Raw genomic sequence first — 23,523 nt, forward strand, 5'->3', positions numbered from 1 at the left:
CTATTGACTGTTTACAATTAACATATGTTCTTCTTCTCACTTTTAATTTCTGACAACAGCTGGAGTTTCATAACAATTTTTGTTTCCCATGTTAATCTTATGGAGAAAGACGAAACTTAAAGGGCCCCAGGGCCTCAGTCTCTAATTATTTCCCTAAAAAGAAAGTTTCCTGCACAACTTCACGTTACTCTCTTTCCAATGACACAAAAAACATGTCAATCGGTTCAGTAGTTTCGGAGGAGTAATTGTCACAAAAAACCTGCTTGCGTATTAAATAAGTATAGATTTGAGCAATTGCTAAGTATAACAGGCGTCATTTTAAAACAAATAACAGTCATAATTTCTGATGACTTAAAGATTCAACTCAAAGATTATGAAAATACTCAAAATGTACATAACAGATCGATATAATCAAAATTTCTGGGTTTTTAGTGTTTCCTACAATTAGCCTTACTTATAGCCGCATTAGGTTGTCCATAACAAGGATTATAAATTCGAAAAAAACATTTTTTCTATTTCTTCTACTTGGTAGTGTTCTATGAGTTTCCTGTGTTTCCATAGTTTGCAAATCGGCTCTTTCAATGATAACTAAGAAATGCAGCACAATGTTAATTCAGTTTTCTTTTTAGTATATCAATTTATCCAGGCTCTCTCGTTTTTTTCCATTGTAATATTTACGCCAACCAAAATTGAAATGGTAAATATTTCATTTCAACCAAGTCAGTAAATGTTTGTTGCAAACTGTTAAATTAGCAAACTTATTGACTGTTTACAATTAACATATGTTCTTCTTCTCACTTTTAATTTCTGACAACAGCTGGAGTTTCATAACAAGTTTTGTTTCTCATGTTAATCTTATGGAGAAATACAAAACTTTAAAGGGCCTAAGGGCCTCACTCTAATTATTTCCCTAAAAAGAAAGTTTCCTGCACAACTTTACGTTACGCTCTTTCCATTGACACCAAAAACATATCAATCGGTTCAGTAGTTTTGTTGGAGTAATTGTCACAAAAAACCTGCTTGCGTATTAAATAAGTATAGATATAGATATATATATATATTCCTAACCCTAATTTTGTATTAATTTTTATAAAGACATTTTAAACGCTAATAAAAGGTAATACATTTAATACCTCTTTTTTAGGTGCACACACATTATATGTTAGTTTTTGTCCCACTTTCTGCGTCTTCTCGTTCCATCCGTAGGGCACAAAATGAGCCTGCTTGGGCTCCGTGGCCAGGTTCTTTGTTGTGCGGGAAGGTCGAGACAAGGACCGAGCTGTCCTAGCTACTGAGGTGGGGGTTGCTGGATGTCTTCTTCGTCCCTTTCCCTCCGGCAACCCTAGACCTGCGACACCCTCCTCATGTGCTTGGTCCCCACTACCAAAAATCATTTAAAAAATGTATAACCATACAGAAGGTTAAAATTGTATAAATTTCATCAGTTAAGTGACTCTTTTCGAACCGAGCTTAAGTTTCACCATTACGTTTATTATATGTTGAAAAATGAGCGAGGGTTGTAATGACACTTTTTGCCCATGTGGTTGAATCTATTTCTTGTCATATTGCAACAATATCTAAGCAAACTAAGTTGTAAACTAAAAAACTTGTCATGTATAATGTTGGTGAAATAGCAGAGTTGAGCTGCAGCGGTTAATTACCCTGATTATATAAAGATACACAGTTAACATAAACAAATTTAATTGGGAATAAGATAGAATGCAACAACAACTGAATGTAAACAGGTCAACTATAAACAAACTCATAACAATATAGAAATATAACATTAACCATATGTTATAGACAAATTAGGCAGGCAATGTGAGTTAGACATTACAACATCCTCTCAACTTGCATATTCCTTGCTTCTTGATACACTAGATAACATGTTGCTCTAAATAGAGCAAAACTGCAACTTGTAATAACAGAATAAAGAAGGAAAATAAAAGTTATCAATATATCTTTAATACTTCAATAATTTTCATTGAAATGGTGACCATAAAAAGTAGTTAGCGTCACCATATTATGTTTCCTGAATTACTGACCTACTTCCAATTATTCGATCTGGTAACTCAATAATATGTGGACCAAGATCATTGTGAATAGGACATCACCAAGTTTCTGGGGGAAATTACAAAGCACACTTCAACTTGTAAAGCATGCATGTTTGTTGTTCATTTGAATTTCTTTTGCTTGACCACTGCGTCTAAATGAGCTTCGGAGCTGACCATGACAAAGGTGGAATTTAATTGACGAATTTTATCTAAATAATTTCCGGATCTATGTCTTGTAGTCCTGTTTTTAGATTGGGAGTTTCCAATAAGTTCCTGAAAGTATGGTGAATTGCACAAATGAGGTAAATGAACCTTTCCTTTATGGCAACAAAGAGTAAAAAATGAAACTATCTCAGCCAATATTTTCTAGCTTAAAATGTAAGGCATCGCCATGTTAACATTACACTTTCTTTTGTTCGAGGTTAGATGTAGCACCACAGCGGTCTAGTACTGCCGCTCTGTATCCGTCAAATGTTACATTGGAAGGGTGTTGCAAGCGGTCACGTTCGCGTTCCCTCCGGTCAAAAGCAGTTCTTGGTCTTAAGTGGCATTTAATTTTGAATTTAATAAAACACGAAAGAGTTAACCAAACAACAGAAAAAAACACCACAAAGAAATAATGATACACATTGTAAATTACATGATAAATTGGTAAAGTAATGGGTAAATGAATGCATTGTGCACTTTTAAACATTCACTTCATTATACCGAACTGTTACCATGTGATAATTCAGTAAAATACGATCTAGAAGGTAAATCAATTTAACTATTGCCAACAATTTGTTGTCAAGTTTTGCTAGGAAATAGTTACAGTATTAATGAAACAGACTTCATAAACAGATACTAAAACACAATATAAATAATTCCGACTTTACTCTGGAAGTAATAAGTCCTGCAGTCTGTGATTAACCTTAAGAACTATTTCAAACCATGTCCAGATGTTTAGTTGTAAACAAAGTAAATTAAGTTTGATCCAATGACGACGGATAGCGCCATTGTTCCGAAACTTTAGCCCTTAACTGTACTTAAGTGATGCCCTTTCTTAACATTCTGAGACGTATTTGCACATCTTGGTAAGAAGACCTTTAATATGACACATCAAACATTAAATTCCGTCCAGCCGTTATCGAGTTATGACTGTGAAAACTGAAAAGAAAACTGCTTGCGTATTAATAAATAGATTTCATGAGCTTGTCTTTGTCTTGTGTTATCGTCAGAAAATTTTCACTTGTTTTCTTTGAACTTTTTCTTAAGAGCTTCTTTCCTTTTTAACATTTTAATGCTTGTTGAACAAGAAAATCTTCTTGTTTTTCCTATCCCGGGTTATTCTTAATCCCAGAATGAATTTTGCTGTCCCCATATCTTTTATTTTTAATTCTTTTATTAGTCGTGTCTTAAGGTTTTCTTTGAGATGTTTATTATTGTGAAAAACTACTAAATTGTCTTCCCAGGCTGTAATGATTAACATCCTCCCATTTTTCACCATGTGATAAACGCAGGAATCAAAGATTGACTGAGTCATTCCTACTCTAATCAAACATGAGTGTAGTTTCCGTTTCCACTTACGAGAGGCTTTTTCATGTTTAGGTTTATTCATGAATATTTCTTCTGTGGGTTTTTCTTGAGGAAATGCACAGACAGCATCTATTTGGTCTATTTCAAGGTCCTTTTCAGCAGCTAATGCTAATAAATAGTGTACAGAGCTGTAACGGTTGAGTTGAGGTTTAGCACACTCATCATCACTTGCAGCATAAAAAGTTACATAATCCTCAAGAGATTTTGGAGGTTGACGGACTCTTTGAGGTCGATCATTGGATACTGGCAACGGATGATTTTCTTCAAATTCAGAACTTTCATCGACTTCAAAATCATAATCTGCTGAGTCATATTCAGATTCTTCGGGTGCTGCTACAGGAAAATCTTCTATACTGTTAAACATGTTCCCGTCTCTTGTTCCCGTTCATTTGTTCATGTTCATTTTTCAGCAAAATACTACCTTTTTATGTTCAGAAAATGTCACGTCTCTTGAAATAGTTGAAATTAGTACCGTTTTTGTCCTCGGATTGTAGAGACGTTAGCCTTTTGTTGTAGAGCAATATCCTACTAAAATACACGGTGTCGATCTTGCATCCAGTTTCTTACGATTTCGTGCTGGAACATGTGCATAAGCTTTGCAACCAAATGTCTTCACCTGAGAGAGGGTTGGTTTTAGGCCTGACCACAATTCTTCAGGAGTCGAAGAAATTGTCCTACTCGGTAAGCGATTTAACAGGTAAGTGACAGTGTTAACTGCTTCAGCCCAAAAACATTTAGGCAGCTCAGAATCAAGCAATAAACATTGGGCACGGTCCATTAGTGTGCAGTTCAATCGCTCAGCTTTACCATTTTGTTATAGTGTATAACTGCAGCTAGTCTGATGCACAATACCTGTTTTTCTCATAGAACTCAGAAAACTTCTTGCTATATAATACTCGCCAGTCGCCACCTCCATCTGTTCTCAGAGTTTTGATTTTCTTCCCAATTTGATTTTCTACCAGATGTTTAAAAGATTTGAATGTTTCTAAAACTTGATCCTTTGTCTTCAAGAAATAAACAAACGTTTTATGGCTAAAATCATCTAGGAAAGTAAGAACATACTTAGAACCAGCAAGAGAATTTACTTCCATCGGTCCAACCAAGTCAGAGTGTACCAATTCTAGCAGTTCACTTCTTTTACTGCTACTTGGTTGGAAAGGTAGTCGGTGGCTTTTTTCAAATACACATGATTCACAAGGAATGTCAGGCTTTTTATCAGAAAGATTGATTCCATGCACCAAGCCATTTGACAATTTTGTCAGATCATCATAATTCAGGTGAGCCATACGTTTATGCCAGATAATTTGATCATTGCATTTTGCAGTCATGGCTGTGCCTGAAGGGGGTTGAACAACTATCTTAAACAAGTTGTTGACCTTAGAAGCTGTGGCAATTACTTCATTGTCACTATTGAAAATCTGAGCTCCTTCGTTGTCAAAAATCACAGTGTTCCCTTTACTCACAATTTGACTGACAGACAGTACATTTACATTCAACTGAGGAACATAATATACATTTTGAACTTTAACATCTGATGAAGTACCTGAAATATTTACAAAAAGGTTTGTATCTCCAATTGTGTCACTTACCATCCTGTGCCATACGGTGGTAATACTCAACTGTGGAGATTTCCTTTTATTTTCACATCACACTGTCAACACATAAATGAGCACTAGCTCCTGAATCTATAGTTTGTCTAAAATAATTGTGCGGTTGGAATTCAACATATGATTTCCCTATCATGGTAAATCTCCCACTCATTTACCCTTTTCTACACTGAAATCCCCATACCAATCATCTGTTTTATATTGCAGACAGGTTTTTAAGGAAGCATTTTGTTTATTATAGTTGAATTAAGTCGCTGCACAGAGAAGTAGAATATAGCGGAAACATTCAATGAACTACTACACACATAATAAAACTATAAGATACATTTCAACAATAAATAATCTACGTATCAATTTTAATTTCATTTTAAGTTTTGTTATAATGTAATATAGCCTACATAATCCTGGACTAACATTTTTTATGCTTTTGATGGATTGTTTTAAATACAATTTCAGTTCTGGTAATGTAACTATATGTTATAAAATTAGTTAATATCGTAGTGAACTGGTTTCAAAATTCTAAAGTGATTCTTCACTTCTTTATTTAGTTATTATTTTAATACCGTCGGTAATAGGAACTTTGTCAACGTTTCTAGCGGAGCCCTAAGGTCAGATCAGGATGAAAACCATTGGGTTATCCTGTTTATGCCTGAATAATCAGTATACAACATTACACTCGCTAGGTAAATGACAAGTAGGAGCATTTAATTTTCTTTTACTGAGGATAAACTAACCTAGCAAAATGATCATACTATTTGAATGAACGAGTTATGTTTGAAGATACACACAAATTAAACCATTTGTATGTAACAGCTATATTAAAGTTTTTGCATTTTACATTGTTTACTAATTGTATAAATATTTAAAATCCTTAATAATAAAAGGCCAATATGCCTTAGTACACACCAAATAGAAAACAAAACTCGTAAAAACATAATAATTTAATTTAGTTTTTAAAACATATACCACAAAATGAACACAATGATGTAAATTTAACAAATGTTGGTTGTAATGTGGACGTTAAAAAAGTACTGGAGACGTTCCATTACATCATTCACTCTCATAACTGGAAAGTAGATATTTACTATCATCTTCGCTTAAGCCATCAGAGTCAGTGTCATCCTGCAGATTTATAATAAATGTTTTTTTTTTTATAATTGTACACTCTAAAAATTGTGTTTTTAGTTTGAATTGTAATGTCTTGGCGCCTTTTGGCCATTTCTAATTAACACTAATCAATTAAACACAAACTGAATAATATTAAACTGCACAAAATACCATCAGAATAATCCCAATATTGTTTACTACTAAAATGTAAACAAAGTGACAACTGTTGTAAAATTTTAAACAGTACGAATCAGCTGTAGGCTAATATGTTATTGAGCGGAGCGAGCGAAGCTCTTATACGTCGACTTTTATGCATTTCGTAATACGCAAACTCCTCCTAGACGGCTGAATCAATCGTTTTCAAATTTTGGATGGTGATAAAGACCATATCAGTGAGTGCCAACATCTATATGGCGTTAAAAATAACTCTCAGGAATCCGCCCCACTGGGTCTCAAAGTTTCAATGTAATCCTTACGGAAGCAGTATTTGACACATAAACAAAAACATATGGTCAGCTGTTGACTTTTGTCACTTTTGAATGCAGTAGATAAATAAATAGCTGATAGTATTATTCCACAGATATTAGAACATAAACGGTGGTATGGATAATAAAATAATCAAATGACGACACTAGCTTGAGGTCCGTGACGTAGGAAGTGTTAAAGGAAGTACTAAAAGTGAACAGTCTGGAGTGTGGAAACTGTTTATGACGATTAGATTTAGGTATCTGCACTCCTAAAATTCTATGGGAAGGGAGGAAAACGGATCCGCGACGTAGAAAGTGGTGAAGGAAGTACTAAAGATGAGCAGTCTGGAGTGTGCAAACTGTTTATGACGATTATATTTAGGTATCTGCATTCCAAAAATTATAAGGGAAGGGAGGAAAACGGGTCCGCGACGTAGGAAGTGATGAAGGAAGTAGTCAGGGCTAGCTGTCCAGAGTGTGGGAACTGCTTATGACCATTATATTAAGGTATCTGCAATCATAATATGCTATGGGAGGGAGAGAAAAAGGTCCGTGGTGTAGGAAGTGGCGAAGGAAGTAGTAAGGCAAGCTGTCCGGAGTGTGGGAACTGCTTATGACCATTATATTAAGCTATTTGCAATCATACGATGCTATGGGAAGAGAGGGAAAAATGTCCACGATGTAGGAAGTGGTGAAGGAGGTAGTCAAGGCAAGCTGTCCGGAGTGTGGGAACTGTTTATGACGATTAGATTAAGGTATATGCAATCCTATGATGCTATGGGAAGGGAGGGAAACAGGTCCGTGGCGTAGAAAGTGGCGAAGGAAGTAGTCAAGGCAAGCTGTCCGGAGTGTTGGAACTGTTTATGACGATTAGTTTGAGGTATCTGCAATCATAAAATGCTATGGGAAGGGAGGGAAAAAGTTCCGTGGCGTAGGAAGTGGCGAAGGAAGTAGTAAAGGCGAGCAGTCCGGAGTGTTGGAACTGTTTATGACAATTAGATTGCGGTATCTGCAATCATAAAATGCTATGGGAAGGGAGGAAAACGGGTCCACGACGTAGGAAGTGATGAAGGAAGTAGTCAAGGCAAGCTTTCCGGAGTGTGGGAACTGCTTATGACCATTATATTAAGGTATTTGCAATCCTATGATGCTATGGGAAGGGAGGGAAACATGTCCGTCACGTAGAAAGTGGTGAAGGTAGTAGTCAAGGCGAGCTTTCCGGAGTGTGGGAACTGTTTATGACGATTAGATTAAGGTATCTGCAATCATAAAATGCTATGGATAGGGTGGGAAAAAGGACCTTGGCGTAGGAAGTGGCAAAGGAAGTAGTAAAGGCGAGCAGTCCGGAGTGTGGGAACTGTTTATGACGATTACATTAAGGTATCTGCAATCATAAAATGCTGTGGAAAGGGAGGAAAACAGGCCCACGATGTAGGAAGTGGTGAGGAGGTAGTCAAGGCAAGCTGTCTGGAGTGTGGGAACTGTTTATGACGATTAGATTAAGGTATATGCAATCCTATGATGCTATGGGAAGGGAGGGAAACAGGTCCGTGGCGTAGAAAGTGGCGAAGGAAGTAGTAAAGGTGAGCAGTCCGGAGTGTTGGAACGGTTTATGACGATTACATTAAGGTATCTGCAATCCTATGATGCTATGGGAAGGGAGGGAAACAGGTCCGTCACGTAGGAAGTGGTGAAGGAAGTAGTATAGGCGAGCAGTCCGGAGTGTGGGAACTGTTTATGACGATTAGATGAAGATATCTGCAATCATAAAATGCTATGGGAAGGGAGGATAACGGGTCCGAAACGTAGGAAATGATGAAGGAAGTAGTCAAGGCAAGCTGTCCGGAGTATAGGAACTGTTTATGACAATTTGATTAAGGTATCTGCAATCATAAAATGCTATGGGAAGGAAGAGAAAAGGTCCGAGACGTATGAAGTGGTGAAGGAATTAGTAAGGTGAGCAGTGTGTAGTGTGGGAACTGGAAACCGTTTGTAGCAGTTAAATTAATGTATCTGCAATGCTGAAATGCTATGAGAAGGGATGGAAGCATCCCCACGACATAGAAAATGGTGAAAGAAGTAGTAAAGGCTAGCAGTGCGGAGTGTGGGGAATGTTAGTGGCAATTAGATTAACGTATCTAAAATACTAAATTGCTATGGAAAGTGATGAAAACAGGTCCACGATGTAGAAAAAGGCTTAGAAAGTGGTAAAGTATGAGCATAGTGTGAAAACCGTCTGTGGCAGTTAGATTGATGTATCTTTAATCCAAAAATGCTATGAGAAGGGAAGGAAACAAGTCTATGACGTAGGAAATGGTGAAGGAAGTGGTAAGGCTTGCAGTGCAGAGTGTGGGAACTGTTTTTGGCAGTTACATTATTATATCCGCAATCCTAAAATGTTATGGGAAGAGAGGGAAATAGGTCCACGAAGTAGGGGTTGGTGAAGGAAGTAGTAAAGGTGAGCGAGTTGAGTGTGGGAATGGATTAATGTATCTGCAAAGCTAAAACGCAATGGGAAGAGACTGTAGACTGTAGGTTAAAATAATTTTGAAGCACGAATCGATACATATTTTGATACATGCAATCGTTTATAATAGAAATTTACAACTGAGTTGACAACAGCTGATTTTTACTCCATAGAGGATAAAAATTATTTTTACTCCATAGAGGATAAAAACTTTTTTTACTTCCTAAAGAGTAAAATTGCTACTTTAGACCCTCAACGCATGCATTAAAAACGACTGGTATTACTGCAGTATGACCAAAACAATATAATATAAACCCTTGATGACTCCGCTCAATTTTGTGGATGCCTCTGCGAACGCCACCTAGTACTTTCAACTGTCTCTTTCATTTCTGATGCTGATGTTGCTAGATTTGTTACAGTTTCTTGATATGTGACCATAACCGTTGCATTGGAAACATCAAGGACCCTTGAAACCTCTGCTATCTTGCTGTAGTAACATCGTCGTTACACGCCATCACTACGCTTACGATCATCGATAATTCGTTTATCGAAGGATATCTTACAATAGTTAGTCCCATTTCCACGATTTATGTTTAATTTTCATTCAATACACGTATTCTCGTTCTACGACTATTTTCGTTTAAGAATTCAATTTTAAATCTCTAAATTTAATAACTTAAATTTCACCCACTTGAGTCTAGACCTGCTAGTTCCTGCCTGCCAGTGACTAGCGGTGGCTATCGTTCAGTTTTAAGTTAACAAATTAGAGTTGAAATCACGACTACTCCGTTCGCTGAACCAATAATTATTGCTTTAATTTATTTTAGTTAATTTGTCGTTTTAATGCCCCAAAACTTGTCGATTGAGTTCTGAACCCTGTCATTGGCGGGTGATAGGATCAAGTCTTGGGAGTGTTCAGATTTGAACAATTAGCTACGAATATTAGTATTAAATTCATTGTAACCGTATCACGCTAAATTCTTCATTTACATAATTAAACTCTGTAGGCATTTTTTGTATTATATTTATTTTATATTATATACCAACGTCTTTCGCCAAATAACTTAAGAGTTTAACACAAGTTTAATCACATTGGCTGAGAGAGAATACTCGTCTGCCTTACAGAGTCTGTCTAAAAGTTAGGCAAAATTTTCCCAAAACACTCAAACAAAGGTGGGGACGATATAGCTCCAACTGAGCGTGAACAACTTCGTATCGACCCCTGGAGTTTCCTGGCTCCTTCTGAGCACTCCGGGGAACAAATTTGAGTGTGGCTGGTAGGCCTAGCCTGACTTTATGAATACTAGTTTATTCACCCCCTAGAATTTTACGTCACAACTTTCTCTGTATTATTTATTTAGTGGTCATCATCCGAATGTTCGGATCATTTTAGCTTGAGTTATCGTGCTAGCGGACATATATATAAATTTGAACGGATGGTGTTTTTGGTCTCTAGGGACTTCAAAACGAAAAAGTAAATCGGTCCCGGGTCCAGGTCTTACTATGAGTACTATGGTAATAGCTTATTCCCTATAGGAAATTCGCTAAAAGAAAAAATCATTGTGCATTGAGGTTAAAAACAACTTCACTAATAGTATAGACTTTGTAACGGATCTAGGTTTGTACCTTCTGTCAGGCTCGTCCCCTGTCCACTCTGGTGTCTGAACTGCCTCGTCTCTAGCATCCTTAGTCTCTGGTGCTCTACCTAGCTGATGATTATATTTTTCCCATAGCTCCTTGTGTTTTTGCCTGTAAAAAAGTAACTGGTTAATAACTAGTACACATGAAATTTTGTTTAATTACCTCCTTTGTCACCAAGACCAGCGATGCCAGATAGGTTGTGTCTATACTATATTACTGAGTCTGCAGAAAGGGATGTCTATTTCATTGTTACGCCTGGTTTGATGTGCATGTATGGTACTTCTTGTAGGGAAATTTAATAGGTTGGCTTTAACATTGACGGTACACAGATGGATGTATTGGTTATAGACTGTTAAGACCTTTGTTTTCATGAAAAGTGGCTTACAATGATCCAGTCTCTTACTAAAAGTAATTACACGAATTGTCCTCTTCTGGAGTACGAGGATATCCTCACAAGCCGGTGCATGTCCCCATAGCATTAGGCCATAGTTCAATACACTATGGAAGAGAGCTTGGTATATTACCAGCAAGTAGTGGTGTGGACTTATCATATGGGTGAGTTTATTCAACCCTGCACCTGGCAGGTGGCTACATTTTACCCTCCCCTAGCAAATCATTATTCACCAGTCAATTGAGCATCTATCTTTCAAACTGCTTGGATCTAACTTAAAACATCCGTGTACTAGGAATTGATCTATAACAGTTTATTAATGAGATTTCAGCGTTTAATTTGACAGGTTATAATACTGTGATGAATAGTTATGTCTAAAAAGTTTTCTAAATTGGGAAGTAGCCGTAGTTTGATGCAACTGCTTGTCTATTGAGGCACAAGAAAAAATTTAATTCTGGTTTTTGCAAGGTAAATATTTTGTTAGTGACAGGATCAAGCTGCATCCCTCCATAGTAGCATAGACAAATAGAATAAATAATATAGACCGTCAGCTGTGCTGCGGTTAGCATAAGTTCTGGCGTCCACCGCTAGGAGTGCTATGTAGTTACGGCGCACTCCGCTGCAGCTTCTGCTGGTCACATACGGCTCCTGCGCTCCTCGCCTGCAGCGGTGTGCGCCGGAACCTTCCTTTGACAGTCTATATTTACCATATTCTATTTGTCTATGATAGTAGTCCCTTCATTTCTCTACAAGAATAGGCTATATTTTGCTTGTTGGTGGTTGCTGGATCGATCCCAAGCGAGGTTGATTCTGAACCACGATTACTAGAAAAATACCGGTATGCATCATAAACATAAACAAATGACGTTGTTAGCCCGAATCCTATACTAATAGCATTGAACATATGTTTTGGCAGTTCCATTTAAGCAATGTCAAATAATGTTTATTTTCGGGCCAAAAACGTCATTTGTATATGTTTATGATCCATACCTGTATTTTTCTAGTAATCGTGTTCTGAACCTAGCTCTTAATTGTCTTTGGGACTATTGATTAAAGATGCTATCTAACAAAAGGTCAATTAGGTAGACCAAGGTTTGGAATGTTTCCTTATGAAAAAACTTAAACTTGGTGGCGTTCGCAGAGGCAACCACAAAATTGAGCGGAGTCATCAGGGTTCAAATAATATTACTATTGACCTTCTCCATCGAGCTTCATAATTATTTTTACCTACAGTTTTAAGTGAACCCAACATTTGTAGAGATAAATATTGGGGCAATTAGATTGGCTAGACATTGTTTTGTAGTGAAGGGGATTAAAAAACACAGATATGTAATTTTAGACATTTTTGGGGACCAGCATTTACATTTTATGTTTAAAACTTCTGTCATCAACTTTTTTCCAAACGGGGCGGTACAATTCCAACATAGAAAGCAAGCTAGCGATAACCTAGACATCATCCCTTTTCAGTTTCGGATTCTAAATAAAAATAGACCCGAAAAATATTTCTCTACCCTTTAGGCTGATAAGGAGGACTTCCTGTGATGGAGATTATAAAAATGAAAACACAAAATATATGGCACTCTCAGTTATGAGAACGTCATATAACTACTAAAACATAACTAACTAGCCAAAGATGAATATACTCAGTATAGGCAAAAATTAAAATTTTTTTTTTACAGTATCAAATTTAAAGATTGACTTGCAATTAATTTGACTTAAATGAATGCAAACATTTCAAAATAAAATATTGTTACGAAAGTTATATTAACATCCACATTCACATTGATTTCAGCGTTTACATGAGCAGCCCATGTTGTTCATGTTGTGCATGGGTTGCGTTGTGTGGGTCGCCGGAATTCTACCCCCGGATATTTACCCCCATGAAAAAACGCCTACGTCATTTTGACGTCACGAGGGGCGGGGCCTATACACGGTCGAGAAACAGCCCGCGACTGGAAATCTACCCCCGGACATCTACCCCCGGACATCTACCCCCAGACATCTACCCCCGGACATCTACCCCCGGAAATCTACCCCCGGACATCTACCCCCAGACATCTACCCCCGGACATCTACCCCCGGACATCTACCCCCGGACATCTACCCCCGGAAATCTACTCCCATGGTCAGATACGCTACGTATCGGCCAAGATGCATTGTTGTTTGATTTCATTAATTGGTTTATGTAAGTCGACGGCTCTTCGGTTATTCATTAGCTTATTATGCAAATTATTTTTTTTCTTGTAAAACAAAAACTCAAAAAATACTTAATTCTTCTTGGGCTATAATATACCCCAAGTCGTTGCCAACACAACAGTCAACGCAACAGGTGTGTCACCAAAATGATGATATCATCAAAAATATTTTAAAGTAAATAATAAGAAAGCATACTCATAATAGCATATTTAGATAATTTATTTTTGTAAAAAATACAACCAACTTCAAACGCTCTAAAAAGAATGAAATAATTTCAATAAAGTAAACTTTTGTATTAGGTAAGCTCACGTATTTTAAGACTCTATGATGATTTTTGATACAAAATTGAAAGAGGGTGTCCATATTGCAGGTGACTATCTATAACTAAAGGTGTTAATCTGCATGTCTTTTTCATAGTTATGCGTTAAGTGTTATTTTATTACCGTAATCGGAGATCGGCATTATAGTGGTATTAACGAGTATCTTTTAAAAGATTATAACGCATTTAAATGTTTCTAACTTGGAAAAGTAACGTTTTAATACTAAACTAGCTTCTTTTCCCTATCATAATATCAAACTAAAGTATTTTCCTATTCATATAGAACATTTGTGTGTGTTATTTTCATAATGCATTTATTCTGAAGTAAACATAAAATACAAGAAAATATTTCCGAAGCAGGCATAATAGTATTGATATGTTATAGTAACTGGGTAGAGAATATTAATAAACATTCCACATCTGCAAATGCATGTTTAGTAATTAAAATATTTAACACTTTTAAGACAATTGACGATTATGCACTGTCACACTTCATAGGTCGTGTAAGGAATAATTGCATTTGATTTATATTTAGACCTGTTTTACGAATGCTTTGGTTTTCACAATACACCTTTATTTGTGAATATCATACAGCTATTCACTGAAACATATATGTTTTTGTAAGTCGGAATATTCAATACTAAAAACAGAATTACTGTGTACACAAATCAGGCCAAACGTTAAAATACATTTTTTATAGTAACCAAAACAAAATGCATATTCTCTGGTGCATTTTCTCAATGTAATTCATTTAGGCTCCATGGCAAGAAATAGTTAATTGATCAATATGAAGCAACTGTTTCATGAAGAATTGTCTGTAGCTTCATTTAAATGGTTTCAACTAACAGCTGTAGGAATGTTATTATTATTTATTGCCTTCTCTGCACAAATGTAAACAATTTGCACAAATGTAAACAAAATGAATGTTGAATATTTAAGGTTATCAGAATTTTTCACCGAAACAAATATTATACTTAAACATAATACATAAGGTACCAAATAGAAACTCTCCTGGTTATTTTGGTGGTGGAACCACACTGGTCGGTAAAAGAATCACAGAGAAATTGGTGAACATACATAGAAAAAAAAACATCGCCACAAACAAATTGAGAACCTCCTCCTTTTGTTGATAGTGGGGAAGTCGGTTAAAAAAAAATATTGATTTCAGAATACCTAGTTTTTTTTAACTGCATAATCTTGTAGTTGTTTTAATTCCAATAACATAAGATAAATGTTATTTGTTATAACCTTATTTAGCTACGTAAATCAAATATGTAAAATACTGTAGGCCTACCTATTCGATGTACATGTTAAACATGACAACAACATATCGCATGCTTTATACTGGATATTAGAAGCTAATGAATAACCGAAGAGCCGTTATTTATTTACATAAACCAATTAATAAAATCAATTACAACAATGCATCTTGGCCGATACGTAGCGTAGCTGACCATGGGGGTAGATTTCCGGGGGTAGATGTCTGGGGGTAGATGTCCGGGGGTAGATTTCCGGGGGTAGATGTCCGGGGGTAGATGTCTGGGGGTAGATGTCCGGGGGTAGATGTCCGGGGGTAGATTTCCAGTCGCGGGCTGTTTCTCGACCGTGTATAGGCCCCGCCCCTCGTGACGTCAAAATGACGTAGGCGTTTTTTCATGGGGGTAAATATCCGGGGGTAGAAATCCGCTACCCCCGTTGTGTAACCCATTGTTATTAGTAGGAAGCTTTAAGACTTGGAATTTAAGGTTTTAATTTTATAAAAATGGGAGACTGAAAACCAACAACTATTTACAGCATTGAACAATCACTAAAAATTATTTAACATATGAAATAATACCATGTGTTTCAAATTCAAATACATTTAAACAGTATTTTCTTGGACATAAGAATTGATCTTCAACACCCATTTGTTAGGCCCCATCACGTTAATAACTTTTATAACCAATCGGAAAGTGGTCGAAGATAAAGATTAAGCTGTCGAGATTTGGCAAAAATTGTTGTGCTTATAGTAGTAGGCCTACTTATAGTACATAGTAGTGGTCCATGTTGATCTTAACAAGATCAAACTAATTATTTGCTACGTAGCGGCATTTCAAACACATCATAAAATCCAAAATTACTCAAGAAAACTGGTGTATGGATGATATTTGAACTTTGTTAACATGTATGGTTTTCATTTAAATCAAACTAATTCATCATTTTTTATGAAAGCTAAATTTTTTTTAAGAGGTTGGCGGCCTCTTTTAACCTTGCACTTGCCCGTCCACATAGACTACAGATCTGTGCGTGGAACGTATCCAACAAAGCAAGGGGTGAGACGGTACAGTACAAAGGTGAACTGTACTGATAAAAGTTTGTGGCAGTGACCAGGATCCGAACCCACAACACTGCTGCCTTGGGCCCGAAATCCGCGACGCTCCCAACTGAGCCACCGACTCACCATTGAGCGGAGCGAGCGAAGCTCTTATACGTCGACTCTTATGCATTTCGTAACACGCAAACTCCTCCTAGACGGCTGAATCGATCGTTTTCAAATTTTGCATGCTGATAAAGACCAGATGTGAGTGCCAACATCTATATGGCGTTAAAATTGTCTCTCAGAAATCCGCCCCACTGGGTCTCAAAGTTTCAATGTAATCCTTAAGGAAGCAGTATTTGACAAATAAACAAAGACATGATCAGCTGTTGACTTTTGAATGCAGTAGGTAAAGAAATAGCTGATAGCATTATTCCACAGATATTAGAACAGAAACGGTATGGATCATAAATATAATCAAATGACAACACTAGCTTGAGGTCCATGACGTAGAAAGTAGTGAAGGAAATAGTAAAGGTGAGCAGTCTGGAGTGTGGAAACTGTTTATGACGATTAGATTTAGGTAGGTCTGCATTCATAAAATTCTATAGTAAGGGAGGAAAACAGGTCCGCGTTGTAGGAAGTGGTGAATGAAGTAGTAAATGCGAGCACTCCGGAATGTGGGAACTGTTAATGACGATTAGATTAAGAGATCTGCAATCCGTTAATGCTATGGGAAGGGAGGGAAACAGGTCCGAGACGTAGGAAGAGGTGAAGGAAGTAGTAAAGGTGAGCTGTGTTGAGTGTGGGAATGGATTAATGTATCTGCAATGCTAAAATGCTATTGAAAGATACTGTAGACTGTAGGTTAAAATGATTAAAACAAAGCTCGAATCGATACATATTTTCAATAAATGCAATCGTTTACAATAGAAATTTACAACTGAGTTGCCAACAGCTGGTTTTTACCTACTCCATAGAAGCTAAAAACGATTTTTACACCCTAAAAAGAGTAGAAATGCTACTTTAGACCCACATGTATGCATTAAAAACCCTTGTTTTTACTGCAGTATGACAAAAACAATATAATATGAACCCTTGATGACTCCGCTCAATTTTGTGGATGCCTCTGGGAACGCCACCTAGTATTAATCATTCAGTTTTTCTCAACTAAACCTATCAGATAAAAAAACACCATATCAACTAAGACACTATTATTTAAAAAGCTGTAGCCTATGTATTACCATGTAAAGACGTCAACATTGTTCGCATTGAAATAAGTGGTTCTGTTCGTTTGAAAAACCCCCACGAGATTAATATACTAACCACAAACCAATTCATCGCTAATATACGGGCTACTAAAAATATTACACATAAGCTTTACCCAAGTAAGCCTAGAACATTTCAAACACAACTTCAACTAAACTGTTAATTATTAATTAACTGCAAGCATGTTTGTTTTATTATTCAAAATGGAACTGTCAATAAACGTCCAAACAAGATGTTAAGGCTATTAGTATAAGATTCAAGCTAGTGTCGTCATTTGATTATATTTATGATCCATACCGTTTCTGTTTTAATATCTGTGGAATAATGCTATCAGTTATCTCTTGATCTACTGCATTCAAAAGTCAACAGCTGATATTATGCCTTTGTTCTTGTGTCAAATACTGCTTCCATAAGGATTACATTGAAACTTTGAGACCCCGTGGGGCAGATTCCTGAGAGATTTCTTTAACACCATATAGATGTTGGCACTCACTGATATGGTATTTATCACCATACAAAATTTGAAAACGATTGCTTCAGCCGTCTAGGAGCAGTTTGCGTATTACGAAATGCATAAGAGTCGATGTATAAGAGCTTTGCTCGCTCCGCTCAAGAATGCCAGAGGCAAAAATAAACACAAATTAAAACAAAAACTTAATTTGACAAAAAACTATACAGTATAAAAAATATGATGGTCTAACATTACCTGTGATGAGGCACTGGTCCTCCATCACTATCAGTCTCATTCACAGCTTCGCATTCACATGGATAATCTCTCAGTTGGTACTCCCAGTAATGGGTAGCTTGATTTGACAACTGCCTGGATTTTCTAAAAATATGTAAATTGATTCAACTCATAAATACATTTACAACCATTCTGGACTTGTCCACTAAGAGGGAGATTTCCCACAGGGAAGTAGGATAGTTATAGGTCATTGTATATTATTTACTGCATATTGAATTATCCTCAGTTAAATCTTATATCTTTAATCTTGGCAAGTAAGTTTAAATTTACATCTATTAATAAAATTGGAATCCGTCCATTTTGGTGTATTTTAAGTGCCTAGGAAGAAAAGAATTTACTCCTGCTGTCCTTACAACTGATGTATTGGGGGAAAAAGATTAGTCACTCGAGTTTGAAGCTCTACAGAAAAGTAACCAAACTAGGCCTCCTTAGAATAACACGGATTAGGCTATACAGGGTGAGTTTTAAATGAGTTCCCCCCCCCCCTACTTTTTTCTACATTTCTTAAGATATCAACTCCGGACCACGTCAGATCATTGTAGAGTAGTAAGTACTTCATTTTGACTGGGTATAAATTTTTGGCCGCAATCTTGGATCCGCAATATTGGATACAAAGTTATTTTTTCAAATGTAAAGGTAGGGTTGTGACCCATCGTTTTAAACTAGATGTTTAACCTGAATACGATGCTGCAATCCGTTTTTAAAAATCTTGATCCATTCTAAAGTTATGAGAACTTTTTATAACATTATTTTTGGCCGATTTTAACATTGTTCATTTAGAAACTAAGAACATAATCGCAAAATAGTGCTAGATAAAGATAAGTTTACACCACCAGTCATTGTATTTTAACTTCCCATAACTTCCATATAAATTTCTGTTGTTTTATTCTACGTATTCCAGTGAAAAATTTTTTTTTAGCTCACTGAGAATTTTTTTATGCCAGTAGTAAGGTGTAAATACTTTTGATTTTCCATACTCTGATCATAAAGGGGTGGTAATCAGTGTGTGTCTACCCCAGAAATGTTCAAAAGGAAACAATAATCAAATATTGGACCATGTCTCAAAGATGACTTTTTATTTGCCTTCATAGAATATAAATAATTTATGTCTAAATTTAGCTTCATATGATTGGGAAGGGCTGATTTTTAAATTAAATAATGAGAATTCAGAAACTAAATTTCAATCAATATTTAACATAATTTAAACAATCATTTTATATTATTTTAAATCCAAACAAGAGTGGTTACTGCTGATCTAGCCTCCATGAAGGAGAAACTTTTGAATTTGTTTTATTTGAAAAATAATACAAGTGATTCATGTAGCCTATTTTAGATATCAATGAGGCTTATAGTGTTTTGAAATATAAATATAAACTATCAGTGAAAGAAGCAAAACTTCAAAGTAATGCATTTCATATAGAAAACAGCAGCAATAAATGTAAAGCCGCTTGGGATTTAATTAAGAAAAACAAAGTATCTAGTGATGTAGGAGCACCAAAAATTGATTCAGACATTATAAATAATTACTTCATTAACTCTATTATTGTTATAAAAAATAAAAACTAGACAAACAAATGAAATGTAGCTCTTATTTGGATTTTGTAGATGAAGAATTGAATAAAAATAACACTGTATTTAGTTTGAATGAAATAACACCGAAAATGATAGTTAATGCAGTGAAGAAAATGAAAAATTCTAATAGTAAAGATGTGTATGGAATGTGAAACAAATTACTTAAAAAGTATTATCCATAGTTTAGATGTACCCTACCCCTTGCGATGAGTACTGTAAATGCATTGTTAAGGGAAGGATTATTTCCAGATTCAATGAAGATTTATCGCGTTTGCCCGGTCTATAAGAAGGGTCCCAAAATCAAGCGCCAGAGTTATTGTCCTGTCTCAATTGTCCCAGTCCTTGGAAAATTAACTGAAGTATACTAGTTTATGAACAAATCAGTGAATATTTTAAGGCAAATGACTTGAATGTTTCCCAATTTGGATTTAGAAAAGGAATGTCTACAATTGATGCTCATGACAATCTCATCAGGCAAATTCATCAGTCCTTTGAAAGCAAGACCTTTGCTCAGGGCACCTTTTGTGACCTGAGCAAAGCATTTGATTGTGTTGGCTTTGAAATTTGTATTAAAAAGTTTGAACTGTATGGGTTTAACGGATCTTCTCTAAATTTTCTTTTATCTTATAAAAAAACCACAAAAAAATAGTAACGTAACAAATAATTTAGTAAACAAATAGAATTTTTCCAATGGGAAAAAGTCACAAGAAAGGGAACCAGGGAAGTAAATTGGGGCGTTCCACAGGACCCACTTCTGTTTTTAATCTACATTAATGACCTTCCAATGGCAATAAATACAAAAACTGTTCTGTACGCGGATGATACAACTTTTTTTCATGAAAACAATTTAACCAACTTGTACTTACAAATTTAGTCCATGTCACAAAATTAAATGCATCCAAATGGTTTCATAACAATGGATTTCTATTGAATGACTATAAAACTCAAGAAATAAAATTTACGTGAAACACAAATCTGCCTTAAATAATGAAAATAGTGCTGTCACTACAAAATATTTGGGTCTTCATATTGATAATCAACCATCCTGGAATGATCATATAAATTGATCACATAAAAATCCCGTTTCTCGTGCATAAACGCAGCCTTAGATTTGGCAACCATTTCTAGCAGTGTGATGACAACTAAAATTGGAAACAAACTGAGGTGGATAAATGATAGCATTTTTGGGGTTGTAATACTTATGGACCTTTTGATAGAATGCAAAACATAATGTGTCCTGTGAGTCAGTCGTCAGTGACATACACTGCATGAATCCTAGACACCATTATTACAACTTTCTTAAATGACTTTTTTGTGACCGAGGCTTTCTGTAGACACCAGCCTGAAAAACTCGCTTAAACATCATGACAGGGCAGTTACTTATACTAGACACCTCACCAAGATTACTAGACACCATTACCATTACTAGACACTATTAGCCTACCTAACTTAGATTAACCTAAACGTAATCTGGATGTGGTGTCTAGTAATCATGGTAATAGTGTCTAAGTTAGTAATCTGGGTGTGGTATCTAGTAATCAAGGTATGGTGTCTAGTAAATTGGGCTTGGTGTCTAGTAGTCTAGGTATTGTGTCTAGTAATCTGGGGTGGTGTCTGGTAATCTTAGTAATGGTGTCTAGTATAATCTGGGCGTGGGGTCTAGTAAACTCTTGGTGAGGTGTCTAGTATAGTAAACTGCCCTGTCACGATTTTTAAGCACTTCCATATCGGTTGGCACAAACAAGCGAAAGAGTAATATTGATTATTCGATTGTTTAATTCAATATATCGTTTGGTTAGTTAGGTTAGGTTAACCTTACCTAACGAACCAAACGATATATCGAATAATCGATATATATCAACATTATCAACCCATATTTTCATTCGGTTGTTTGTGCCGACAGATAAGTTATGGAAGTGTACCCAGTGGCGGTTCCAGGCCCTTGTCAAGGGGGGGATACCGGGTGGCTGGGGGGGTGTGGAGCACCCCCCAATAAAGTAGGGGGGTCCGGGAGTCCACCACTGGGAAAACTAGGAATTTTCAAAGCAGTTTGGTGACTTTCAAGAGCCATTTTTAACACCTAAAACCATGCCCAATTGTCCATAGGCCTAAACTCCCATCTCACCTGTTGTTTGTCATGAGCAGACATTTTAAAAATTAAACTATGACGAGTGCATTCATGAATTTCAACACAGACTACGGCCATATCCTCCTAAAAGCCGTTGGGTGACAGGGTGACTTTCTACAGCCAGTTTTAACGTCTAGAACTGTGTGCAAAACCTCCCATTTCCCCATTTATTTGTCATGAATAAGTAGACATCTTAAAATCTACAGTAACACTATGACGATTGCATTCATAAATCTCAAAACATATTGTAGGCTACGGCCATATCCTCATAAAAGCTGTTTACTGACTTTCTAAAGCCATTATTAATGCCTATATCTGTGTCCAACAATCTCTCGTTTCACCTGTCATTTGTTTTGTCATGAGCAAGTAGACATTAAAAAAATCAAGCTATGACGACCTTGCATTCATGAATTTCAAAGCATAGGCCTACTGTAGACTACGAAGCCAAATCTTCTAAAAGCAGTTTGGCGACTTTATCAAGTCATTTCTAACGGCTATAACTGTGTCCAATTGTCCTAAAACATTCCATTTCACCTGTTATAGCCTATGTCATGCAATCAAGTAGACACGTTTATTAACCTTACGTTTTTCTCCATTTCATAGATCTGTCACAATAAGTTATGTATAGTATCGAATTCAGTAATAGCATTGACTATATATACTGTAACACTTAGTGTTTAAATATATAGTCAATGGTAATAGGCTACTGGTGCTACCGCTGATCGCTTGCTGATTAAGGCCTGTGTAAAGTTAGTGGCTAGCAGACAATTTGACAACTAACTATGGAACATCAGGAAATCAGCTGTTTCCCCGTCCTCGCTCGCCATTACCCTGGCATGTCACCTGACTGTTGTAAAAATTGGATGATGCGTAGGCTAGTGCGTACAACTTTCCATAGCGTAATATTGTTTTATTCGTTGTGCTATTATTGTCCACAAAGTTTTATTATTGTCCACAAAGTTTTATCCATGTGAAACTTAATAGGCTACTACTCCTGCCATCGCTCATTAAGTTTAATAAAAACTACGTTGATGTCTGTTTTATGACAGTGTTTTAAGGACGAGATGTACGTTCAAAATTTATTTTTCCAGGGTCCAAGGGGGAGGGGGTTTTTAGCCCCTGAACCCCTCCCCCCCTTGGAACCACAACTGAGTGTACCCATTTAAGCGAGTTTGGTAATTATTCCGTATAGGTGCCTCCAAACGAATTTTTAATTTTGATATCTTACTTTATAGTTTTTTACCTCCTGAATCCAAATATACCATTATTTTTCACAGCTGATGAATATTTCTCAAGATATCGCCGTATTAATATACAACATTACAATAAACAAGGTAGGATGGATGACATTTACAAGTGGAATGAACTATGGGTTAAGTAAGCCAACAGCTGATTGTTTTCAATCATAGTCAAGCAAATGGAAGGGCCAACTTTAATCAGCTAACTCTGATTCTGCAATATGAAAATCACCTGATTAAGTTACACTTTTCACTTTCTAAGACCAATAAGTTTATAATGTATTATTGTTACCAGTATTTTATCATTATTAATGATTTAGGCCTATATTTCGCTGTTTAGAAATTACATAATAAAATTGTGCTATTCTAACATAACCTAACCTAACCATACCTCTAGAATGTAAGCAAACTCCTTTTGATGTCAGAAAAGGCATGTCAGGGTGATAGGTCG

The 23,523-nt window shown here is 36.2% G+C and overlaps 1 protein-coding gene across 2 annotated transcripts in view; it reads right to left on the bottom strand.

Moving 5' to 3' along the window:
• Nucleotides 1–23,523, bottom strand: part of LOC128987917 (centriole, cilia and spindle-associated protein-like) — a 32,567-nt gene that overhangs the window by 3,876 nt on the left and 5,168 nt on the right. The window contains exons 2-4 of one of the 2 annotated variants that reach the window (XM_054409010.1): nucleotides 18,096–18,218; nucleotides 10,904–11,026; nucleotides 1,155–1,380 (exon numbers count right to left, since the gene is read on the bottom strand). In XM_054409010.1, the coding sequence (XP_054264985.1) occupies nucleotides 1,155–1,380; nucleotides 10,904–11,026; nucleotides 18,096–18,218 (472 nt within the window). Of the gene's footprint in view, nucleotides 1–1,133; nucleotides 1,381–10,903; nucleotides 11,027–18,095; nucleotides 18,219–23,523 lie in introns of both variants that reach the window. The other variant, XM_054409009.1, reaches the window with a different exon arrangement.

This window comes from Macrosteles quadrilineatus, unplaced genomic scaffold, assembly GCF_028750875.1.
Source record: "Macrosteles quadrilineatus isolate MER2022 unplaced genomic scaffold, UCM_ALF_1.0 Scaffold_2__2_contigs__length_208266976, whole genome shotgun sequence".
Taxonomy (NCBI): Eukaryota; Metazoa; Arthropoda; class Insecta; order Hemiptera; family Cicadellidae; genus Macrosteles; species Macrosteles quadrilineatus.